General features: G+C 59.4%; 1 protein-coding gene across 8 annotated transcripts in view; it reads left to right on the forward strand.

The window, feature by feature from the left end:
• The window catches only part of AGAP3 (ArfGAP with GTPase domain, ankyrin repeat and PH domain 3), a 58,495-nt gene that overhangs the window by 35,825 nt on the left and 2,794 nt on the right, over positions 1 to 19,876 (forward strand). For 3 of the 8 annotated variants that reach the window (XM_034965268.3, XM_008967950.6, XM_024929587.4), the window contains 5 exons: positions 2,081 to 2,173; positions 6,833 to 6,937; positions 12,653 to 12,821; positions 16,389 to 16,559; positions 18,221 to 18,358. In XM_034965268.3, coding sequence (XP_034821159.1) covers positions 2,081 to 2,173; positions 6,833 to 6,937; positions 12,653 to 12,821; positions 16,389 to 16,559; positions 18,221 to 18,358 — 676 coding nt within the window. Of the gene's footprint in view, positions 1 to 1,011; positions 1,926 to 2,080; positions 2,174 to 6,832; positions 6,938 to 12,652; positions 12,822 to 16,388; positions 16,560 to 18,220; positions 18,359 to 19,876 lie in introns of those variants that run through there. The other 5 variants (XM_034965267.4, XM_024929588.4, XM_034965271.4 and 2 more) reach the window with 3 other exon arrangements.

Genomic DNA, 19,876 nt, shown 5'->3' on the forward strand with positions numbered 1-19,876 from the left:
TTTCCGTGGTGACCTCACTTGCACCATTGTCCCTGAGACGGCCTCAAGACGCGTCCGTCTCTGGGGTGTATCTTGGGACCTCCCCTCTCATCATTGCTGTTGGGGCCTCCCCTCTTCTCCCTCATCGTCCTCCCCAGCAGCGACATGCTTGCTCGAGGGCGAGCCCCTATGTCCTGCCTGCTCTGTGGCTAGTGACCCCCTACTGGACATGGTTGTGCTGTCCCCAGTCTCTCCTGTGACTTCATGTGCTCATTTCGTTGCTGCTCTTGCCCCAGTTCCTGTCCGCATGGGGAGGTGCCCCTCTGGGCTCCCAGGGGTCCTCTGGTGGTTGGGGCCTCTTGGCTCACAATCTGGCTGGGGTGGGCTGCACCCCACTCCCCCCAAACCGGCTCTTCTGTCTGGGGACCCGGTGGCAGCAGTCCCATCCACCTTCCTCCTCCCTGGGCCAAAGGGGCAGAGGGCTGTGGCGGTCTGGGCCGTGGAGCCCAGGAGGGGATGGGGCGGTGCCGCCTGTGGAGCTGCTGGGTGGCACTTTGCTCTCCGGCGGCTCTTTTGCCCGGTTCTCCTTGTTCCCTCTGGCCTTGCTTTCTCCCACGCTGCAGTTGTGGCCCTGTGTCCCCTCGCTCTGCCCTTGGCTCCTGGCAGCCTGGGAGAACGGGAGGGATGGGGCCTGGGCTGCCGAGTGGCGAACATACCAATCCGTGCTGAGGTGGACGCTTGGCCTGTGTCTGCCCAGCAGGTGCCGCTGCCGCCCGCCGCCGCCTCCTCCTCCTCCTCCTCCTCCTCCTTGTCCTTCTCCTCCTCCTCCTCCTCCTTGTCCTTCTCCTCCTCCTCCTCCTCCTTGTCCTTCTCCTCTTCCTCGTCCTTCTCCTCCTCCTCCTCCTCCTCTTCCTCTTCATCCCGCTGCCGCCGCTCCCCAGGCGCCTGGGTCTCTGCCCTCACCGGTGCTGACCGACTTGTGCGGGGCTTGAGTATAACTTGCCAAAATCTTTATTCTTTCGATATTTGCAGATATGTGCCACTGTTTCCAACTTTTCATCAACAAAAAGGCCTTTCCAACTCCTTCCAAATTAGAAGACCAGTTGGTGACACACAGCACCTCTGGACATGCCCCCTGTGCGGGGCCGGAGGCGGGCCGGGCCCTGGGACTGCTCTCAGATGAGAAGCGGCCGCCGAGCTCCCCACTCCAGAGACCCACGGGAACCTTTGTAACTAACCCCACCCCCAGGGAAGGCTAGGAGCGCCGGAGCCCGCGCTGGGGGCTGCCGGGGACCAGGCCCGGCCGGACGCTGCAGGCTCGCTGCATGGAGAAGAAGGCAGCTCGGCCCCACGCCCGGCGCTGGCCAGCGCGACGAGGCCCAGAGGGGCGGGGGAGTCCAAGCCCGCCCGGCCCGGCTGCTCCTGGGGGGCGCTTTCCTGCCCCTCCCCTCCTCTGCTCCTTCCTGCATGGACCTCTGCCGTTCCTGCTCCTGCTCCGGAAGCCGCCGCCGCCGCCGCGCTTGCCTTGCCCCCTCTTTTTGGCCTCCCCCTATTTCCTAGGATCCGCATTCGGGTGGACTCTGCCCCAGGAGCTTGACAGGGTGCAGGGCCTCTTCTGGCCTCTCTCCTCTCTCTGTCCATCCACTGTGCCCCTTGGGCCACGCCGACGCGCTCGGTGCCACGTGCCGTGTGGTGTCTGTGCCGCAGACGGGCCATCTGCCCGCTCACTTGTGGACTTTGCGCTCCCGGTTGTCGCGCCCTGTGCTCCCGACCAGCAGTCCCACCGTCCACCTCCTCGCCCCCGCTTCTCTTACGCCCCCGCCCCGGGCGTGCTCCTCGCGCCCTCGGCCTCTCTGTCCTTGCTCTTTTGTAAGGGGCGGGCCCGGCTCAGTGACCTGTGCTGCTCTGTATGGTGCCGTGTGTAAGAATAAACCCGTTGGAATACTCGTGGTCTCAGTTCCTTCCCGTCCCGCCGCCCCGGCCCGACCCACTGCTAGGGCTGCCCAGGAGGAGGGAGGCAGGAGGGAGGCCGGGAAGTCCAGGTGGGCAGCTCTTGGCAGACCCTGGGCCTCTTTAACACGCCTCTTGTTTTCTCTTCCAGTCTCGGAAGGGTGCTGACCTGGACCGGGAGAAGAAGGCTGCCGAGTGCAAGGTGGACAGCATCGGGAGCGGCCGCGCCATCCCCATCAAGCAGGTCAGCGCCTCCCTTCCCGTGTGCTCCAGGGCTCAGAATGAGGCCCAGGAATGTGGCGCTTCCCAGGGCCTCTTCTCAGGCCTCTGTGATGGGGGAGATGGCATCAGAGGCCAGCACCACCCTCCTAGGCGGAGTCCTTAACAAGGGACTGGCTCTCCAGTGAGAAGCCACCTTCTCTGCGCCGCCACCTTCAGGCCACGAGCTCTGCCTGTACCTTCTGATCACCACCGGAGGGCAGCAGAGAGCTACCTGCCGTGTTCAGCCAGGCGCTCAGCCTGTCCCGCTGGTTCTGGAGTTGGGTCTGGAGAGGGTTGAGTGGCTCTCTAAGGAAAATGAGCAACCCGAGAAGCCTGCGTGGAAGGGGATACTGAGGGCTAGTCCAGCGCTAGGTCTGTTGGCATGGTTTTGTTAATAAGAGCCTCTGTTCGTCTTTAAAGAAAAAAGTAGAGAGACCACCACCTCACCTCTCCCACCTCCTTTCTAGTCAGTCCTGGGGGCCCTGGGCCTGCCTTCTTCCACACCTCCGGTCTTGGATTCCTGCAGTGGACACGGCATTGCCCCACGGAGGGCGTCTCTTTGATGTGTTGAGCCAGAGCAGCTGGGGTGGATGGGGAGGCATGTCTTTGGTGTGTGGGCAAGAGCCTGAGGAGCTGGGGTGCCCATAAGAACGGGGGCACTTGGCACAGAATTTCTTGGGATCTGGTGGTTGGAGAGGCCATGTACATAGGCAGCCGTACTGCCAGGTTTTGACCACAGAGGAGGCTCATGTGGCCAGAGCCCCTGAGCCCGGCGTGGCAAGGCCTGCGGTCCGGTGTGGCTCTCCTGGGCTGGGACTCATGGGCAGTGTGACTGCTTGTGGGGAGGGGCCAGTCGGTGTGACCAGGATTCATTCGTTAAGGCTAGGGGTTTCTGACCCCCAGCGAAAGTCCATTTAGAATGAAGAGTTCCAAGCAGAGTAGTGTCCCAGAGGGCAGGGTCCCACAGGGTCCCATGCGGTGATCTGTATTGTTTCCACTCACCCCTCTCTTGAAATGTTCATTGCATTTATGTCTGGCAGTGACCACCCCAGTTGGGCCAGACTACTGGGGGGCCCCCTGGAAAGCCAAGAGCACAGTGACAGCAGCCAGAGGCTTCCCTGTTCGTTTGCGGAGTGCGTGTGTATGTGTGTCTTTGTGCAGGACAGACCCTGCACAAACCTGTTGCTCCTTTGATCCCCTCTCTCCGGGCACCTCCTTTGTGGGGGACCCTGCTAGGTGACGCCCTCTGCTTTGGGCGTAGGCTCCTCAGCTCCCTGCTTGGAGATGGGGAGTGCAAGGGAGGGCGTGGGCGGTGAGTGGGTGTGTAGACACACTTCACCGAATTCACTACGAAAATGGGACCACTTTCCTTGGGGTCCTACGTGCTCCCTTTCCTCACTGGTCATCAGGGGCTGACTTATTTGTTCCCTGAATCCCTCACATGGGAAGGAAGGAGAGATGTTGGGTTGGGGAGGAAGCCCTGTGAACTTGAACCTGGGGTTCTGGTCCAGTCTTAGAGTTAGTAGGTCACTTGGGTGTTTTCACCCCTAAATCTCAGGGACGCTCAGTAGGAAGGCCCTCTAGCTGCACAGCCCAGAGTGGTGCCGCCAGCTGGGGGCAGGTGTCAGAGGCCTGTGCCTGATGCAGTGACACCCTTTAGGGGGTGCCCGCTCCTTCCCGTTCTGTAACGATCGCTCGCTAGGGGCGGGGCGCGTCCGTTCTCTTCTTCCAGCCTGGTGGCCATTCCTGGCGCTTCCCCGCTGCCGCCGGTCCAGCCCCGCCAGATCTGCAGCCCCTCCTTGCTCCGCCCTCCTGTCCCGTTCTCCCGGTTCTATTCCTTCCCCTCCCCCCCCAGCTCCTGCTGGGAGTGGAGATTGCATTTCAGTTGCCATTTGCATTCCCAATCAATCCGGACTCCGCAATTAAGTCGGCTGGCGGAGCTGGGAGGGAGGCGGCGGCGGGAACGGGTCCTCTGGGGGCTGTCGCCTCCGCGCCTCTGCGCCGTTCCCATTCCGCCCCAGATTGCTTCCTGCTCCGCCGTGCGCAGCCGGCCGGCCGGGGAGGGAGCAGGAACCCCTGTAGCTTCTTTGGAGAGGGAGTGGGAAGAGGCACGGGCTAGGCGGGTTTCCTCCTGTCCGCTTCCCGGGAGCGGGCGGGTGGGTGGGGCGGGGCTGAGCGGCCGGGTCGTTCCGCCCGCGCCTCCGGCTAACGAGCGTCATTACAGCGGCTCCCTCGCCTCCGCCTGGGGAGGGCGTTGCCGAGGACCGGGGCGTTCAGGGTGGAGGAGGGACCCCCTCCCCGATCACATTCTCTGCGAGGAGGGAGGAGCCACACGTGTCTGGGTCGGAAAGGAGGTGCGGAGACCCCTTCCCGCCCTGACTGTCGGAGAAACCGCGCGCAGTGCAGGCCTTGAGGGGCTCCACCTTCCAGGCCGCTGGAGATGGGAGCGGAGCGGGGCGGGGCCGGCCGTGGAGTCTCCTGCTGAAGGCTGGGAAAGGCTGGGAAAGGCTGGGAGAGGCTGGGAGAGGGAAGCACGCCTAGTGGGGTGAGGGGAGTCGGGACGGGGGCGGGGAGCCGGGTCCATCCCTCACACTTGGTTATTTCTTTGGTTTGTGTGCTGGGGGCGGGGCGGGGGGTATTGGGGATGACTCCAAGGCATCTCCAGAGCCTGAGGGACTTAGAGCCTTCGAGCACGCTAGTCCCATGGCTGGTCGCAGCGGGAGGGGGAACAGCTGACTGCTTCTGAGCTCTCAGTGCACCTGGCCCCTGGCCAGTGACAGGAATACCACACCCAGAGGCAGGTCACCAAGGCCCAGCCTACCTGGAAGACTCCTTCGCAGACCACGAGGCAGGGCCCGCTTGCCTTGTGGAAGGTCCCCTTAGTGCCGCTAGTTTTCAGAAACCCCTTTTGAGGATAGGGTCTCCGAGGCCAAGGGGGCCAGGTAGCAGGATGTGTCTGCACATGGCCATGTACTTCAACTCCCAGCCCGCATGCTCGCACCTCCAGCAATGGCATTTGGCCCTGGTGTGGCCGGAGGAGGAGCAGCAAGAATGTGAAACGTGCTGGAAAGTCAGCAATTGATGTCACAGCTGCTGGGGCCGCTGGAAGTGGGTGCCCTTTCTGGCCTCCCCCTCACCTCCTGTTGGGGAGGGAGAGGTCCAGGAAACGGGAATCTCTTATCCTAATGGTATCCATCTAGGAGTTAGCCTTCTATTAGGAAGAACTTAGAGGAGGAAGGTGCAGTTGAATCCAGTATTTACCCCCCACCCTTGGGCGTCAGGACCACGAGCTGCAGACTAGGGACTGCCGTTTCCTTGTGCCTGCATCTCTTAGTCCCTGTGTTGTTGGCTGTCTTCTGGCGGGGCCCTCCATTCCTAAAGGAGATGCCATCGCGGGGCCTCTTCCCTCTCTGGGCGCCCCCTCCTCTAAGTATGGGCAGAGTCCGCTTTTTCAAGTGTCCCTGCTGGGGGTGCTGCCCCTTCCGCTCTCCCAGCTGAGGGTGAGCCCCACACTCAGCCCCCAGTTTGTGGATCTACCTGTGCCCCTCTTCCCCCTATGCGATTTTTGCCTTGAAGTCTCCAGGGAGCACTGCCTCTTCTCAGCCCTCTTGAGTTGGGGATTTTGGAGGATGGGGGGCCATGGATGGTGATGCTGGTCCTGGATCTGCCCCTGGTCTCCATCATGGCGCTCCCTGGTCCTGAATGACCCCCGCCTCCCATTCCCAGCTGTTGCCTTGTGTGTGTTGTTTAAGGGAGAGAAACTGAGCCAGTGAGAGCATCTTTAGAGGGTTCTCACTAGAGGAGTAGGTTTCTCCTGGGAAGGAGGCCACAGCTGTGGTTGAGCATCGTCTCCTTCTGTCTTCCTAGTGGGGTCTACCTCCTGCATTCGTCATCTGACAGCCAGGGTTTTAGGGGGCTTTTCCCCAGTTCTTCCAACATATGTTTACTGGGTGTCAGCTGTGGCCCAGGCCCTGTCCCCGGGGCAGGCTCCTTGTTGTGGCACTTTTGCTCATTCTTCTAGCCATCCAGCCTCTGCGTTCAGCGAGTCTCACTGGCTTACGCAGGAAGTGTGGTTGCTGGGAGGGAAGGCTGGGTCTTCCTGCTGCCTGGCTTGGTGGTCTGGGGGATGCTTGGGACAATAAGGGGATTTTCTGCCCTATTATGGAGCTACCACAGGGGGTGGAAGGCCAGGAACTTAGCAAAATCTCTGCTGTTTTGACCCTTGGAGCCTCCTGGGGAGGAGCATCACTGATGGCCACTATCTACACCCCGAGCGTCTACTCCTGGCCGTCTATACTCCTGACTGTCTACACCTCCGATCATCTACACCCGACGGTCTAGAACCCCTGACAGGCTTCTCCTGTCGAGGTGGCTCCACACACTGGGGAGGGAAGACACCCACCTGCCGGAACAGCGGTCCAGCTGCTTCCTGATGGATGATGGGGGAGAGCCGAGTTCTGGGGAAGGACTGGTCTAAAGGGCCTTCCCAAGTTCACCGATAGGTCCTTAAAGGCTGCTTTGCTCAAAGTGGCCCAGGAGAAGTGGGGAGGGGGGAGGGCATTGCCTGACGACATCGTGACCTCCTCATGCCCTATGACCTAGGGGGCTGGCTCCTGGTTTCTGATCAGACCTCTGTTCTCAGGGGATCCTGCTAAAGCGGAGCGGCAAGTCCCTGAACAAGGAGTGGAAAAAGAAGTATGTGACGCTCTGTGACAACGGGCTGCTCACCTATCACCCCAGCCTGCATGTGAGTCTGGGAGGAGGAGCCTCCTGGGGGAGTATGGGGAGGGGGTGGAGGGAGGATAACAGAATGCGGGCAGCAGACAGGCTCCAGGACGGACGGGAAGCAGACCTTAGTGATTTCGAATGGCTCATCCCTGGAGAAGGAACCTCACACTGGCAGCTTGGGACATGCACAAGACCCGGCTGGCCCCTCCCTTGCCCTCTGGGCGGTCAAGCTGTATATCCGACTTTCCAGTTGTTTAAGGTGGGGGATTCAGCCACTTCCACAGAATTTCTAGTCAGGGATGCCGATGTTGCCCAGCACTTGTGTTGAGCTGGGCAGTGCCAGTGGGGAGCTGTGGGCTTCTGGGCCTGGGATGGTGGAGGACCAGGGCTGTTGAGAATGGGCTAGAGCCTCGGACAGTCCTCCTGGGAGGAGAGCGAGGGTGGCCTTGTCTGTGGTTAGGAGGGTCTGGTGGCCGCGTGGCCTGTGTCCCAGCTGGGGGGTGTTGTGGTGACTGGAGTGGCCCCTGTGCAGCTCCCCCACCCTTCTTTCCTCCCCTCCCCTCACCGCGTGGCTCCAGCACACAGCTGTCACCGGAATTCATCTCTGTCACCACCCCACTGTGGGGCTAATGAGTTCTCCTGTGAAGCCCCTCGAGCACAGCGCGTGCCCCCCACTGCCCCGCCCCGGCCCAGAAGCTCTGGGCCTGCCTCTGAATCCGCCCAAGGTGTCAGGAAGGCCTGACCCAAGAGGTGCTGGGTCCCTGTGTCCTGGCCATCACCCAGGCCCGAGAGCACCGCCCAGACAGCCCTGCGGAGAAAACTCGCAGAGAAGGCCTGGCCCTCCTGGGCTTCTGGGTATCTGACCATCCTCAGGCAATGGTCCTCCCCCTCAGCTCAGGGGACAACGCCAGTCAGCCGCTCGCCCTTCCTAACACGCCTCACTCCACAGGGCAGGGCCTGGTACCTGGGAGACTGGAGGAGGGAGCACCCGCATTCAGTGCAGCCGGCTCCTGAGCTCCCGCCCGACCCCCCCACCTCCCCACCGCGGGCACAGACCTTGTCCCACTCGCGAGTCCTTGCGAGGCAATGAGAGGCAGCCAGGCCTGCTGGGAAGAGCGCCTACCACAGAGGCAGAAAGTATCGTAGGAGGCCAAAGGGCGCTCTGCGGGTACCAGGCTTTGTTACTATGTACACAGCCCTACACTAAAGGAAGGGCCGGAAGACAAGGGGAGCCCCAGTATTTCCCTGTTGAAAGGCTCCAAGGCTTTCAGGGCCACTCACAGACAGGAAGTCCCAGGTAGGAGTGCTGAGGCCAGGAGACTGCACCAGCGTCTTCTAAGTCCCAGCCTGAGGTGTTTCACGGCCGACACCAGGCAGCTTAGCCGTGCCCTCTGCTCATGTCCAGCTGCCCACCTCGGTGGCGGAGCTTGGGAATGGGCCTGTTTGAAATGTCCGTTTCCCCACCTGTGTGGAGCTGCCCTTCCCCTTCCCCCTTTGCCCAGTTCTTACCTGCTCCTTTCTGTTTTATGTGACCCTAGCTTGGTGCACTGTCTGTGCCCTCTGCCAACAGTGGAGGCAGCGAGGATGAAGAGGAGTGGCAAGGGGTGTCTTGGATGTGGAAGAAAGTGTGGGTTGTGGGGTTGGGCTGGGTTTTGGTTTCAGTAGAGGAAACACAGCCAGCTGGAGAGCAGAGCTCAGGGGGGTTGGTGGCTTTTCAGAGTCACCCGGCTGGTGGCTGAGCTAAGACTTGGACCCATGACTTTGGCTCTGAGCATTACCCAGATTTTTCTGCACTTGCCAAGAGCACCTCCCTCTGGGGCTGGCTGAGAGAGTCATGTAAGAGTTAATAGCAGGGTGAGTGTTGTCAAGTAAGGAGGGAGTTGGGCTTGCCTGCCTGGGGCTAGGGTGGGTGTCTGAGCCCCCAGGAGTGCCCCTCCATGCCGCACTTGTTGCACTGTGCGAGTCTTAGAATTCACCCTGCAAGGCCAGGCCTGGAAGTCCTGGCATCCAGATCCTGTCACAGGCCCCGAAGCATACTGGGCTACACACGGTGCAAAAGCACGAGTGGAGGCAGGGCCGGTCGTGGCTCCGTGCGCTCACAGCTCTCCGTGGAGCTCTGGCAGAGCCCGCTTCACTTTATGTCACGCCGCCACCACCCCCGCCACGCTTTCCCTCCCTCCGGGGCTGCCGCCTCACCTCCTTCATCTCCCCTGGCCGCCACCTTCCAGCCTGAGCATGCTCTTCAGTTGCCAGCAATGAGCAGGACGCCTCCCTACCTGTGAGCAGCCGCTTCTCTCTGGGGCTCTTCAAACCCTAAACCCTGGCAGGAAGCATGTCGAGGAAGGAGCTCCGGCAACTCCAGAGGCTCCGACAGAACTCTGGGCTGAGCCTGGCTCTCCTCTCCAGCAAGGGTCTCGCCTGAACCCCAAGGGCATCGGGACTGGTGACTCACCTATGGATGGGGGCCGGGGAGACAGGACACACAGAAGATGAGTTCGTGGGCCAGCCCTGAGCCCCGCGCCCGATTCTCGCCGGCCCAAGAGAGCCCGCCGCAGCCTCCCCCATTTTGCAGCCAGCGGAGCCATTCACACAATCACCTTCTGTTAATTCTATCTGCAACATCAATTAAATTGTTTGTAGAAACTAATTGAATGTGGCTTAATCACACATCTTAATAGCTTTCCACGCTCTGAACTCGTTGTTAATTCCAGTAATAAAACGAGATGAGAACGCTGGCTGGGTAATTAGCGAGGAGGCTGGGGAAGAAATTGCTGTTTGATGGTGGGTAATAAAGGCAGCCGTGGTGACCGCTCTCCTGAGCAGCCGCCACCGCCACCATGCTCCCCGTTCTGCTGACGGAGGGAAACGCTGCTGCGTGTCTGAGGTTCCCATCCTTGCTGATGCTCCTCAAGCTTCTCTCCGCTGTCCTCTGGGCCCAGGCTCCAGGGTTGCCCGGGCACGAGGGCGTGGAATCCGGGGCTGTGGGTGCCGGCCTGCCCTGGGAATGCGGAGTGTCTGGCTGGTGCCGTCAGAGATGCTGAAGTTGGGCCGTCCTTTCCCCCGAGGCCAGTTTCTGGCACCTTAGCTCTGAACAGAGTCCCCCCTACAACTCTTCTTCTTGGCATGGGGTCAGCTTTTCCTGCCATGTCCCAGCCTGGGCATCCCAGGGCTGTCGTGGGGCCTGAAAACTGTTGCAGCTGCTGTGACCTCCTTGTGAACTAGAGCAGCCCAAGACCCTCCCCTAAGGAGGGACTGCAGCTGTGCCTTTGGCCCAGCCAGCTGTTGACTGTTGTCTGTAGTAGCCGATCTAAGATGTGATTGTGTACAGGGACTGCCGACGGGGACCAGGGACGGGCAGCTGAGTCTGTGGGATGCAAGTGGAGAGGGGGTGAGGCAGTGAAGTCATTGAGTGGACACTGGGCTGAAAGCAAGACAGAGGGCCGGCGGGGCCAGTGGCCTGCAGCCCAGCGTGCTGGAGAAGGATGGATGGAGGTACGCTGGGATGGCAGGAGGGGCTCCTTGGTCTGCTTCCTTCCCAGCCACCTTGGCAAGGCCCCAAGCTGTGGGCAGAGTCCTTCTCCGCCAAGTGTGGGCCGAGCGGTTGTCAAAGAGGTCCTGCCTGGGCGGGAGGCTGCTCACTGATTCCTCGGTTATGTCGTGCTGTGGTTCTGGGACAATGAACAAGACTTTAGCACGTGTGTGCTCGGGCCAGGCACTTGGTACTGTCCCTCACAGAGGACTGGGGTGGCGGGAGGGCATAGGTAAGCCCAGGGCTGCCAGGAGCAGCAGTGGCAGGGAGTGTGGGCTCCTTCCTGAACACACCTTCTAAACGTGGCTCCTCTGCTCTGGTTGGTTAGTCCCCTGGTCCTCTTCCTGAAGGGCTGTCTGCCTGGGAAGATGCCATAGCCACCTTGAGAATGAAGGCGACTGCAGGCTCGGCGAGACCCACAGGGCTGGACCTGGGCAGGGAGGCCGCGTGCTGATGCCAGGCCTTTCCACCATTCCCCTGATGACACGGAGCTGTGGGTGACGTCCAGCCCAGCCACAGAAGTGCAGGCGGAGGCTGGTGTTTGGCACCTCTTTCCTCCGTCTAGCTGGTAACCTCCTCACCTTCTCTTAGTGACCTGGGACCAGGTGACTCCTTGTCTACCTGATGTCCTCATTATTCCTGCCAGAGGGAGCCCTGGTGAGACTTCCTGCCCTTCCACTGCTTCCCAAGAGGCAGCAGGCCCCCTGGGCTCTTTTCAGCAGAGGACAGTGTCGGTTTTCCCTGGAGCTAACGGGGTGAGAAGATAGAGCCAGCCTGGCGGGAAAGCAGTCTGATGGCCAGTGCGGTAAAGGTGAAGGCCGGGCTCCTCAGGGTAGGAGGAGCGCGTCTGGGAAGGCTCGTCCCACGGCCGCCCTCAGGATGCAGATATTCCAGAGGTGCTCACGGAGGGGAAAGGAGGAGCGGCTTTATGTCCAATCAATGTAATTCAGTCAGAAGTTAAATCTGGCACCACCACCCAGGTTCTTCTCTCAGGAAGGGGCATAGACCCATGGAGAGGAATTTGTGCCACTTTACCAAGGGCATTGGCTAGGAATTGCCGTGGAGCTCAGGGACAGTGACAGGGACAGGGAAGCAGGAGGCAACAGGCTGGGACAGCCCTTAGGGCAGTGTCTGATACTAAACACTTGTCAAACAGTTTAAAGGGAAGCCTCTGGAGGAGAGGCTGGAAGCAGGAGGCCCAGCGGGGCTCCAGGCCAGGAAGCGGCAGGCTCCCACCCTCCCTCCCTGCGCTCGGCGGTGGTGCTCCCTAAATGATGGGGGGAGTCCAAGCACAAAGTGGCCCCCCATCTCCGGGGCCCTGACTTGAAAGCAGGGTGAGTCCCGGGCCCAGGACAGGCTGGAGGAAGCCTGCACACAGGGCACAGGCTTGGGAATCTGAAAAACCTTGGCTTGAATCTGACTCTGCTACCATTTAATCGTGTGTTCCTGGGCAGATAAGCCTTTCTAAGCCTCAGTTGCTTCATCTACAAAACAGGCACTACCTCCCTCAGGTGGTGAAGATTACGCGAGGCTATACGTGGAATGTATAAATACACTGCTGTAGGATGGTAAATACCCTGCACGCGACAGGCAGATGACATGACGGCGATGACGATGACTGCCGCCAGGGAATTGGTGGTACCTGTGAGAGCACCTGTTGCTGTATTCCAAAGTCCAGCAAAAAGAATCAGAGGCTTCCTTTTAAACTGTTTGACAAGTGTTTATTATCAGACACTGTCCTAAGAGCTGGGACTATTCTAGGCTTTAGAAGGTTCTTAATGCCCAGGTGGGGGCTGTAGTGCTTGGTGGCCACCCTGTCATCCATGTCCCCGAGTGTCTCCGCTCCCCTCCTCAGCCAGGGGCTCTCCCTAAATCCCAGCCTGGCCCAGCACTTGGCCTGCTTTGTGCTGTTGCCTCTGAAGCCGTTGTTCCTGAGGGCCTGAGCCTCAGCACTTAGCTCCAGGTCCTTCGCCGCCCCCAACTCTACCTCCCTCCTGGCAGACTCCCCCTAGAGCTGCTTTGAGCACCGTGGAGATCGAGTTGGAATCCAGACTCGGAGACATTCTGTGGCTTAGAATCCTGCTTTTCAAGATTGGAGCCTTCCCTCTCCTCCCACAGCAGGGAGAGACCTAGGAGTTGCAAGGCTCAACGCTGGAGTGACTGCTGCTAACCAGTCTTCATCTGTCTCTCCCACCCGGCCTGCAGGATTACATGCAGAACATCCACGGCAAGGAGATTGACCTGCTGCGGACAACGGTGAAAGTGCCAGGGAAGCGCCTGCCCCGAGCCACACCTGCCACAGCCCCGGGCACCAGCCCCCGTGCCAACGGGCTGTCCGTGGAGCGGAGTAACACACAGCTGGGTGGGGGCACAGGTGAGGCGGCTGCTGAGGTGGGGGCCTGGGGGGTGGCTGCCTTGGAGCCAAGGCAAGCAGGCATTCTGGGCTTGGCCGCTTCTCAGCCTGGGCACAGGGTGCTGGCCAGCATCACACTTCAAGGTCATCTCAGCCAAAGACATGTGCCCTAATGCAGCCCTCGTGGAGTTAGTTGAGGTGACAGCAAATGCCTAGACGAGCAGTTGATCTGGATGTCAGATGGGGCCAAGTAGTGTCATGTTTGGGCAGTGGTGCTGGTGGTCCTAGGCCCATCTCTGCATCTGGATCCGAGGCAGGCGATGGGTGGGGGCCATGCCTCTGGGTGCATGGCCGGCATCTCAGCCAAGGTTGGCATATGGAGATAGGGGAGGTGGAAGGGGACGGAGCTGTCTGAGGTCAACCTGGTGCATATTCTCAGGCCTGAGTGAGAGGTGGGTCTCTGCTCAGAGAGGACTGAATTTAGACAGGATCTGGAGGCAAGAAACTCCAGTGAAGAGCTGTTGTGTTCTTGCCTTTTCAACTGACAGTGCTGGCTCAGGTGAAAGGCCTCCTGTCCCCAGCAACTCCCTAGTGCCGCTTCATTCCTCCTCCTTTGGGCCCCCAGGCCCCATGCTCTTCCAGGGTCCGTCCTTCCACACTCGTTTCCCTCGCTTCCAGAGCCCCTGGCTCCCGATTGCTTTCCCCCAAGACTTCAGTATCCCCAGTGTTGTCCTATACCATTGGATCTCATGTTCCCTGGGCCCAGTAACAGCTGCCCTGCTGGTGCCATTCCTGTGCCCTGTCCCAGCAGTCAGCGCCTGGCAGCACAGGTCTGCAGCTGGGTGAGTCACCTCCCTAGAGGGCCTGTGCTTGTCACAGTGAGGGGAGGATGTGACAGACTTAGTGGACAGGTGGTTGGGGATATGACATCCAGTCCCCTGGAATGGATGGGAGAGACCCCAAACAATAAAGAATTGTCCCACTCACAAGGCTGATGGGACTCCGCTGAGAAAGCCCAGGTTAGAGGGAAGGAAGGCGCAATGATGCCTCCAGGTGTGGTCCTTGTTGGAGGCAAGGCACCTGAAACAGGTGTGCTGGGCCCACTCTCGCAGAAACACCGCGGACCAGCCCGAAGGCAGGGGAGTGGCCAGGGGGAGGGGCCTGACACAACTGAGATGTACCCTATGCAGTGGATGTCTCTGCATCAGGTCCCAGGTCCTCATTTTAATGTAGAGATTATTGTCCCCATTTTAATGAGGAAACAGAGGCTTGGCGTAGCTAACAAACTTGTCTGTAAATTCCACAGTAAGTGGGAGACCTAGGGTTCAACCTAACTGTGTCTGACTTGAAGAGCCATGTTCTTTCCTCTAAGCCACGCTGAGCTCAGAAAGGAAGCCTGTGAGGTGGATGGAGGGAAGGAAGGAAGCTAAGAAGGAGAAGGCCGGCCACCACCCATCATGGGGCTGTGCCAGTGGGGGACCTTGAGCCTGCCGTGGGGTTGTACTGGCCTGATGGCAGGTCACATGCAGTCTTCAGTGCTCTGCCCGGAGAGCGGGTCAGAGCTGCGGGGAGCCCTCTGGCACCGGCCCCCAGGAGCCCCTTTGGTCAGCTTGGGGTTTCTCTTATCATTCCAAAAATGAGCAGGCCCAAGTGAGTCCCTTTCCTTGACAGCAGGGAGCCAGAGGACAGCTGGGCTGTTTCCCTAGAGCGAGGGAAACGAGAAGACGCTGTCCTGTCCCGTTCCTGTCCCTGACATCCCTCACCTGGGAGCGGCAGTGGCATGGAGGAGACAGCCCCGTGCCCTCGCTCCTGTAATGACAGCGCCCACACGCAGGAGCTCGCGGACGGTGCCCACCCAGCCCGCGTCCCGCTGCCGCATGCCGACGCCGACACCGACCCTCGTGCACACTCACACATGTCTCTCACTCACCGGGCGATGTTAACATCTCATTATCTTTGTTACTGTAATTACATTATCCGCTGCTTTATGCAGAATTATCCTCCGAGGACTAATTGATGGCTCCATGTTTAATTCATTAATCATTAGCATCAAATTCGACAATTACAGTGCACACTGATTGTGGGATTGCAGGCGTAATGAGGGGAGAATTAACAAAGAAAAGGGAAAGCACTTTCCCTCCCTCAGGATTTTGGGTCGGGGGCTTGGGGAGGAAGTTGGGCCTGTGATGTCTTTGGATGGGGCTAGGGATGAGGGGGAATAAGATTTGGAACCTGGAAGGGAATGAAAGCAGGGGTGAGGAGAAGCAAGGTATCTGAGAAATGAGGGACCAAGTGTGCACCCCGGAAGGTTTCCTGAGGCGGGACCTGTGAGGGCAGAGGACGGGAGGTGGGTGGGATTCTGAAGAGGCAGCCTCTACGTGTTTCTTCAGGGCCTGGAGATGGAGACCGGCCTGTAGCCTCTGTGCTGCACGTATGTGACTAAGCACTTACTATGTGTCTGGTCCTGTTTGGGGTGTTGTGACAGATACAAGAGGAACATAAAACTTGCTCCCTGCCTTTGGGCGTCTCCCAGCAGCAGAGCTGTGGCCCCTTGGGCCATTCCTTTACCTTCCAGCTGCTGCAGCCCGGTGCCATCTCCCCGTAGGCTTCCCCTCAGTCCCGCCGCCTGCAGGGCTGGTGTGAGACCTGGCGCCTGCCCTTCCCCTGGCTGGGCCTCTGCCTGCTGTCTCCAGCTTTGGCCAGCTCCGGGCCCCTTCTCTGCTTTCCCACTAACCTCCAGCACCTGGCGGGCTCCTCCGCTTCAAGGTTGAAGCACCTCAGGTTTGGCCTCCCGTGTTCTTAGACCGCCTGGGGCCATTTCTTTGTGGTCTCAGTGTTGGGTGGACTGAAGAAGGGGAAGGAAGCTTAGGTTCTCAGAGTTCCAACTCAGGCCTTGTGTCACAGGCCTCTGAGGCCCCACGGCTGTTCCCAGAATCTCTCCAGCAGGGGCTCAGCCAGGGAGTGAGGTGGGAGAATTGTGCGGCGCTCTGTCCTCCCTCCACTGCCGGCCGCCGTGCCTGCCCCAGCCTTGGCTTTCCTAGAGCCTTCGGTTCCCCCTGGTCTGCCATTCTTCCCTGATGGGAAACGAAAGATTAATTTTCTCCAGCCCAACAGGATAATTACTAATACTAATTAGACATAATTACTTGAATTTGATACACTTATTTCTCGTCAGAATGGCAGTAAAGCTGAGGCAAAGCAAATGGCATACGTGGACTAGAATGGAGGGTGCAGGGGCCCAAGCCAGGAGGGGCCCCTCAAGGAGCACTGCGGCGATGGGTGTCAGCACCACCCAGCTCGTTCCACAAGTTGGAAGATCTCTGATGCAGAGACCCCCCGCCCCGCTCCCGGACCACAGTGAGGGGACAGAGCTGTGGACCGTGAAGATCTGGGGACAGGCTGCTTCCTAAGGCACACAGGGTCCCTGCGCAGCCTCTGGCTCTCCCAGAAGCTGGCCCGCCACCTGATGAACCCAGTGCCCTGCCGAATGTCTCAGGCTCTGCCCTGCAGCTCTATTTTTAGGATAGTATCTTTGAGAATCCTCCCCTGCCCGGCCTCCCTTCCCAGTCTGACCCTTCCCGCCCCCAGGTGCCCCCCACTCGGCCAGCAGCGCATCCCTGCATTCTGAGCGCCCCCTCAGCAGCTCGGCCTGGGCTGGCCCGCGCCCTGAGGGGCTGCACCAGCGCTCCTGCTCCGTTTCCAGCGCCGACCAGTGGAGTGAGGCCACCACTTCCCTGCCCCCAGGCATGCAGCACCCTGGTGAGTGGTGGCTCTGCTGCTTCCCACCTTTTCTGGGGCCCCAGTGACAGAGAGGAGGGGAACTGGGCAGCATTCTTGGCTTGGGAGGCTGCAGTGGGACAGTGTCCAGGCCAAGGGGTTGGGCCCAGCTGGGCCCTCCTGGGCTTGTCAGAGAGACCCTGCTTCGGGGCTAGTACTGACGTTGTCTTGGAAGCAGAGTAGGGGCACTGTTCCTTCTCCAGCCTCCATGTGCAGCCCTTTTCCCCAGAGCCCCCGTCTGCCTGCAGCCCTGCCTGGGGCGGGCGCTAGAGGCCCACCCTCTGCAGCTCCTCCTCCCCTTCGTCCCCAGGCGGCGCTGGTGGTGGCTCCCGCATCCCCATCAGCCCCCCGTGCAGTTAGCTCATCAGCCTCTCGGCAGGGGGACGGGGAAGCGGCTGAGTAGGGAGGTCGGAGGCTGGGCGCTCTAAGCCATGTGAGCCACGTTCCGAAGGCAGCAGCATCTCGCCTGCTACTGTGGAACTGGGGGGTCCCTGTGGAGTTGTCCTGAAAGGTCGTTTTCCACCTGTGCTGTCCCCCTCGGATAGGCCTCCACCCATCCTAGGTGGGTTGGTGACTCCACTGTCTCTCCCGTCTGCCCCTTCCACCTGCTTCCAGGGCTCTTCCGTTTGCCCCTTTGTTCTCTTTCTCTCTCTGCTTTTCTTCTTTTGACCCTACTTGTTACTTTCATCATTGACCACAGATCTGAAGTTCTGAAGGCTCAAAAGGGCATGGAGCCAGCTCTCCTCTCTTGTCCCTTGCGCTTTCCATGCCCTTGTCCTGAGTGATGGTGTAATGACAGGAAGACCCAGGGTGCCCCACTGTCACCCCAGCCATGGGTGCTCTCCCAGCTGATTGGCTTCCCAAAGGCCTTCCCTGAGCCCTCCCAGTAGGAGCCCTGAGGCCCAGCCTCTGAGCTGCCATGGCCTCAGGAGCACGGGTGGAGGGAGGAGCTGGGCGGTGCCAGCACAGGGATCTGCCCCACCTCCCAATCCATGCCTAGCCCACCCCTGGGGGAAGTGAGCTTGGAGCGCATGAGAAGGGGAGCCAGGGGCCCTTCCCTTGGGTCACCGGTCCAGTGGCCTGTGCTGGCCTGCGTGAGGGCCCTCTGTTGAGTCTGGAAGGAGGAAGGCAGGAAGGGAGGGAGCGTGTCTGCCTCTAATGAAGTTTGACATTTAGTGGTGAGCGCCGGGCGGGGTGTGGGAGACGGAGCTTGATTAGCGCGCTCTAATTGACAGTAATTAGGCAGCTCCCTGATTGTTTCTAATTCTGCTATTAATTGTGAGGAGCGGGGAGTGTGATTGAGGATAAATTTGGTGCGGAGCTGCTGGGGCTTCAGCTCCCCGTGAGTTCCCTGGGCTGCCTTCCACCCCTCCAGGCTGCAGAGGCAGCTTCCTCCCTTTGCCTCCATCCTGCTCTGCCTAAGTTTCCTATTCTCTTTCCACATTTTCCTCCTCCAAGGCTGGGGAGCTTTGGGACTGGGAAGCCCAGGCAGACCTCGCCTAGAGAGAGGTGTCCGTCTGGCTCTCCTGAGTGTGGCCCAGCTACAGTTGGCAGGACTGGTCCTCTTCTCCTCCCAGTGCCCTGCGCCCCTCCCCTCCTCTGCCTCCCTTCTTCCCACACTTCTCCAACTCTCCCCTCACCAGCCAGTGGCCCAGCTGAGGTACTCAGTTCCAGCCCCAAGCTGGATCCTCCCCCATCTCCCCACTCCAACCGGAAGAAGCACCGGAGGAAAAAGAGCACCGGGACCCCCCGACCAGACGGCCCCAGCAGTGCTACTGAAGGTTAGGGGGACCCAGAGGGAAACCGGGCACAGGAGGTGGGCAGTGGGACTTGGGGATAGTACCCTAAAAGTAACACCTTTTTTTTTTTTTTTTTTTGTATTCAATGGACTAAGCACTTTCTAGTAGTTGCTAATCAAAGTAGTTCTACAACTTCTTTTGGTAATCTAGACCTGGTATCTTAGAAAAGTTCTTCTGATAACTGAAACCCTTTCTGTTGAAATGTGGGCTTACTTCATTTATTCTTAAGGTAAAAGACAGCAGACTGCTACATCAATAGCTCCTCTAAGATGTTCGGGCAGGACCTGTGTTTTCTGTCTCTTGTGTCATCCCAAGTTTAATAAAGTGCTGGGTACTTACTAGGTGCGTAATACATGTGTACAGATTGGCTGAGTCTCATTAGTTTTCCTTAGGCTAAGGAATTCCAGGTCCTGAAGCCTTCTTCCATAGGACCTTTCTCTTCCTCTATTAATTATACTGCTGCTCCTCAGATTTTCCTCAAAGTATCTTCAAAACCTCCCTCTTCTTGGTGATTGGAGTTTCTTTGCTCCCAAATAAGTTTAACTTCTACAGACTCATAATTTCTCACTTCTGCTCTAATCATCAGGGTAGACGTATGGGTCAGGGGAGCAGAGACACCTAGCCAACCTGTGACACAGTGATGCTTAGTACTTATAGCGTGGGGTCTCTCTTCTGGTCTGGCAGACTAAGCCCCACAAATGATCATGGAGATCACGTAGTTCGAAGGCTGTGGTTGAAAGCAAGGTGAGGCGCAGTGGTGGTGCCTGGGGAAGGAGGCGCCGGTTCTATTTCTGTGGGAAGGCAGTTCTGCTAACAGTCCCTGAGAGCAAGGGCCCAGCAGAGGAGGAATTCCAGGGGATGTCGGTGTCACTGAGGTGAGGCTGCCTGGGGCCAAGATGCAGTGAGGACTTACAAGCAGGGATGGCCTTGGCAGAACTGGGGTTCACCCTGGGGCCTTACCACAGGCACCTGTGCTGTCTTTCCAGCCCCTAGGACACAGTCACACTGCTTGTTAGGAATTGTTCACCCATGGGGCAGTGACCATTGGGAATGAGATTCATGCGGCTGTCTTCTGGGGCCTGGGGGACCAGAGCTTGGAAGAGCTTCACCACATTGCTTGGGGTCACAGTCCAGCCCTCAGTGCTTGTCAGTACAGATGCCCTCAGGCCCCTATTTGCTCACATACTGCAGGTCCTGTAGAAAACCTCTCCTCCTCTCCCCCATCCACTTGCCCTTCCTGCCTGTCTATGCCATGGTAGTGGGGGAGGGGCCCAGCTCCCAGGAGCCCCACGCTGACGCCGTCAGGAATATTGGGTTTAATGAGCTGCAAAATGAGGCGGCTGCAGCTGACATGTACGGATGGTGCCCACACCCGCCTTCCCCCACCCTCTCCCAGTGTTTGCCTCCTAGCACCCCGTCGCATCCTTCTCCAGATACTCAGCTCTTTCTGGGATGCACCCCTCTCTGGTTTCACACCCATTCCCGGCAGTGCCAGGGGTG

The sequence above is a fragment of the Pan paniscus genome, chromosome 6 (genome assembly GCF_029289425.2).
Source record: "Pan paniscus chromosome 6, NHGRI_mPanPan1-v2.0_pri, whole genome shotgun sequence".
Lineage (NCBI taxonomy): Eukaryota > Metazoa > Chordata > Mammalia > Primates > Hominidae > Pan > Pan paniscus.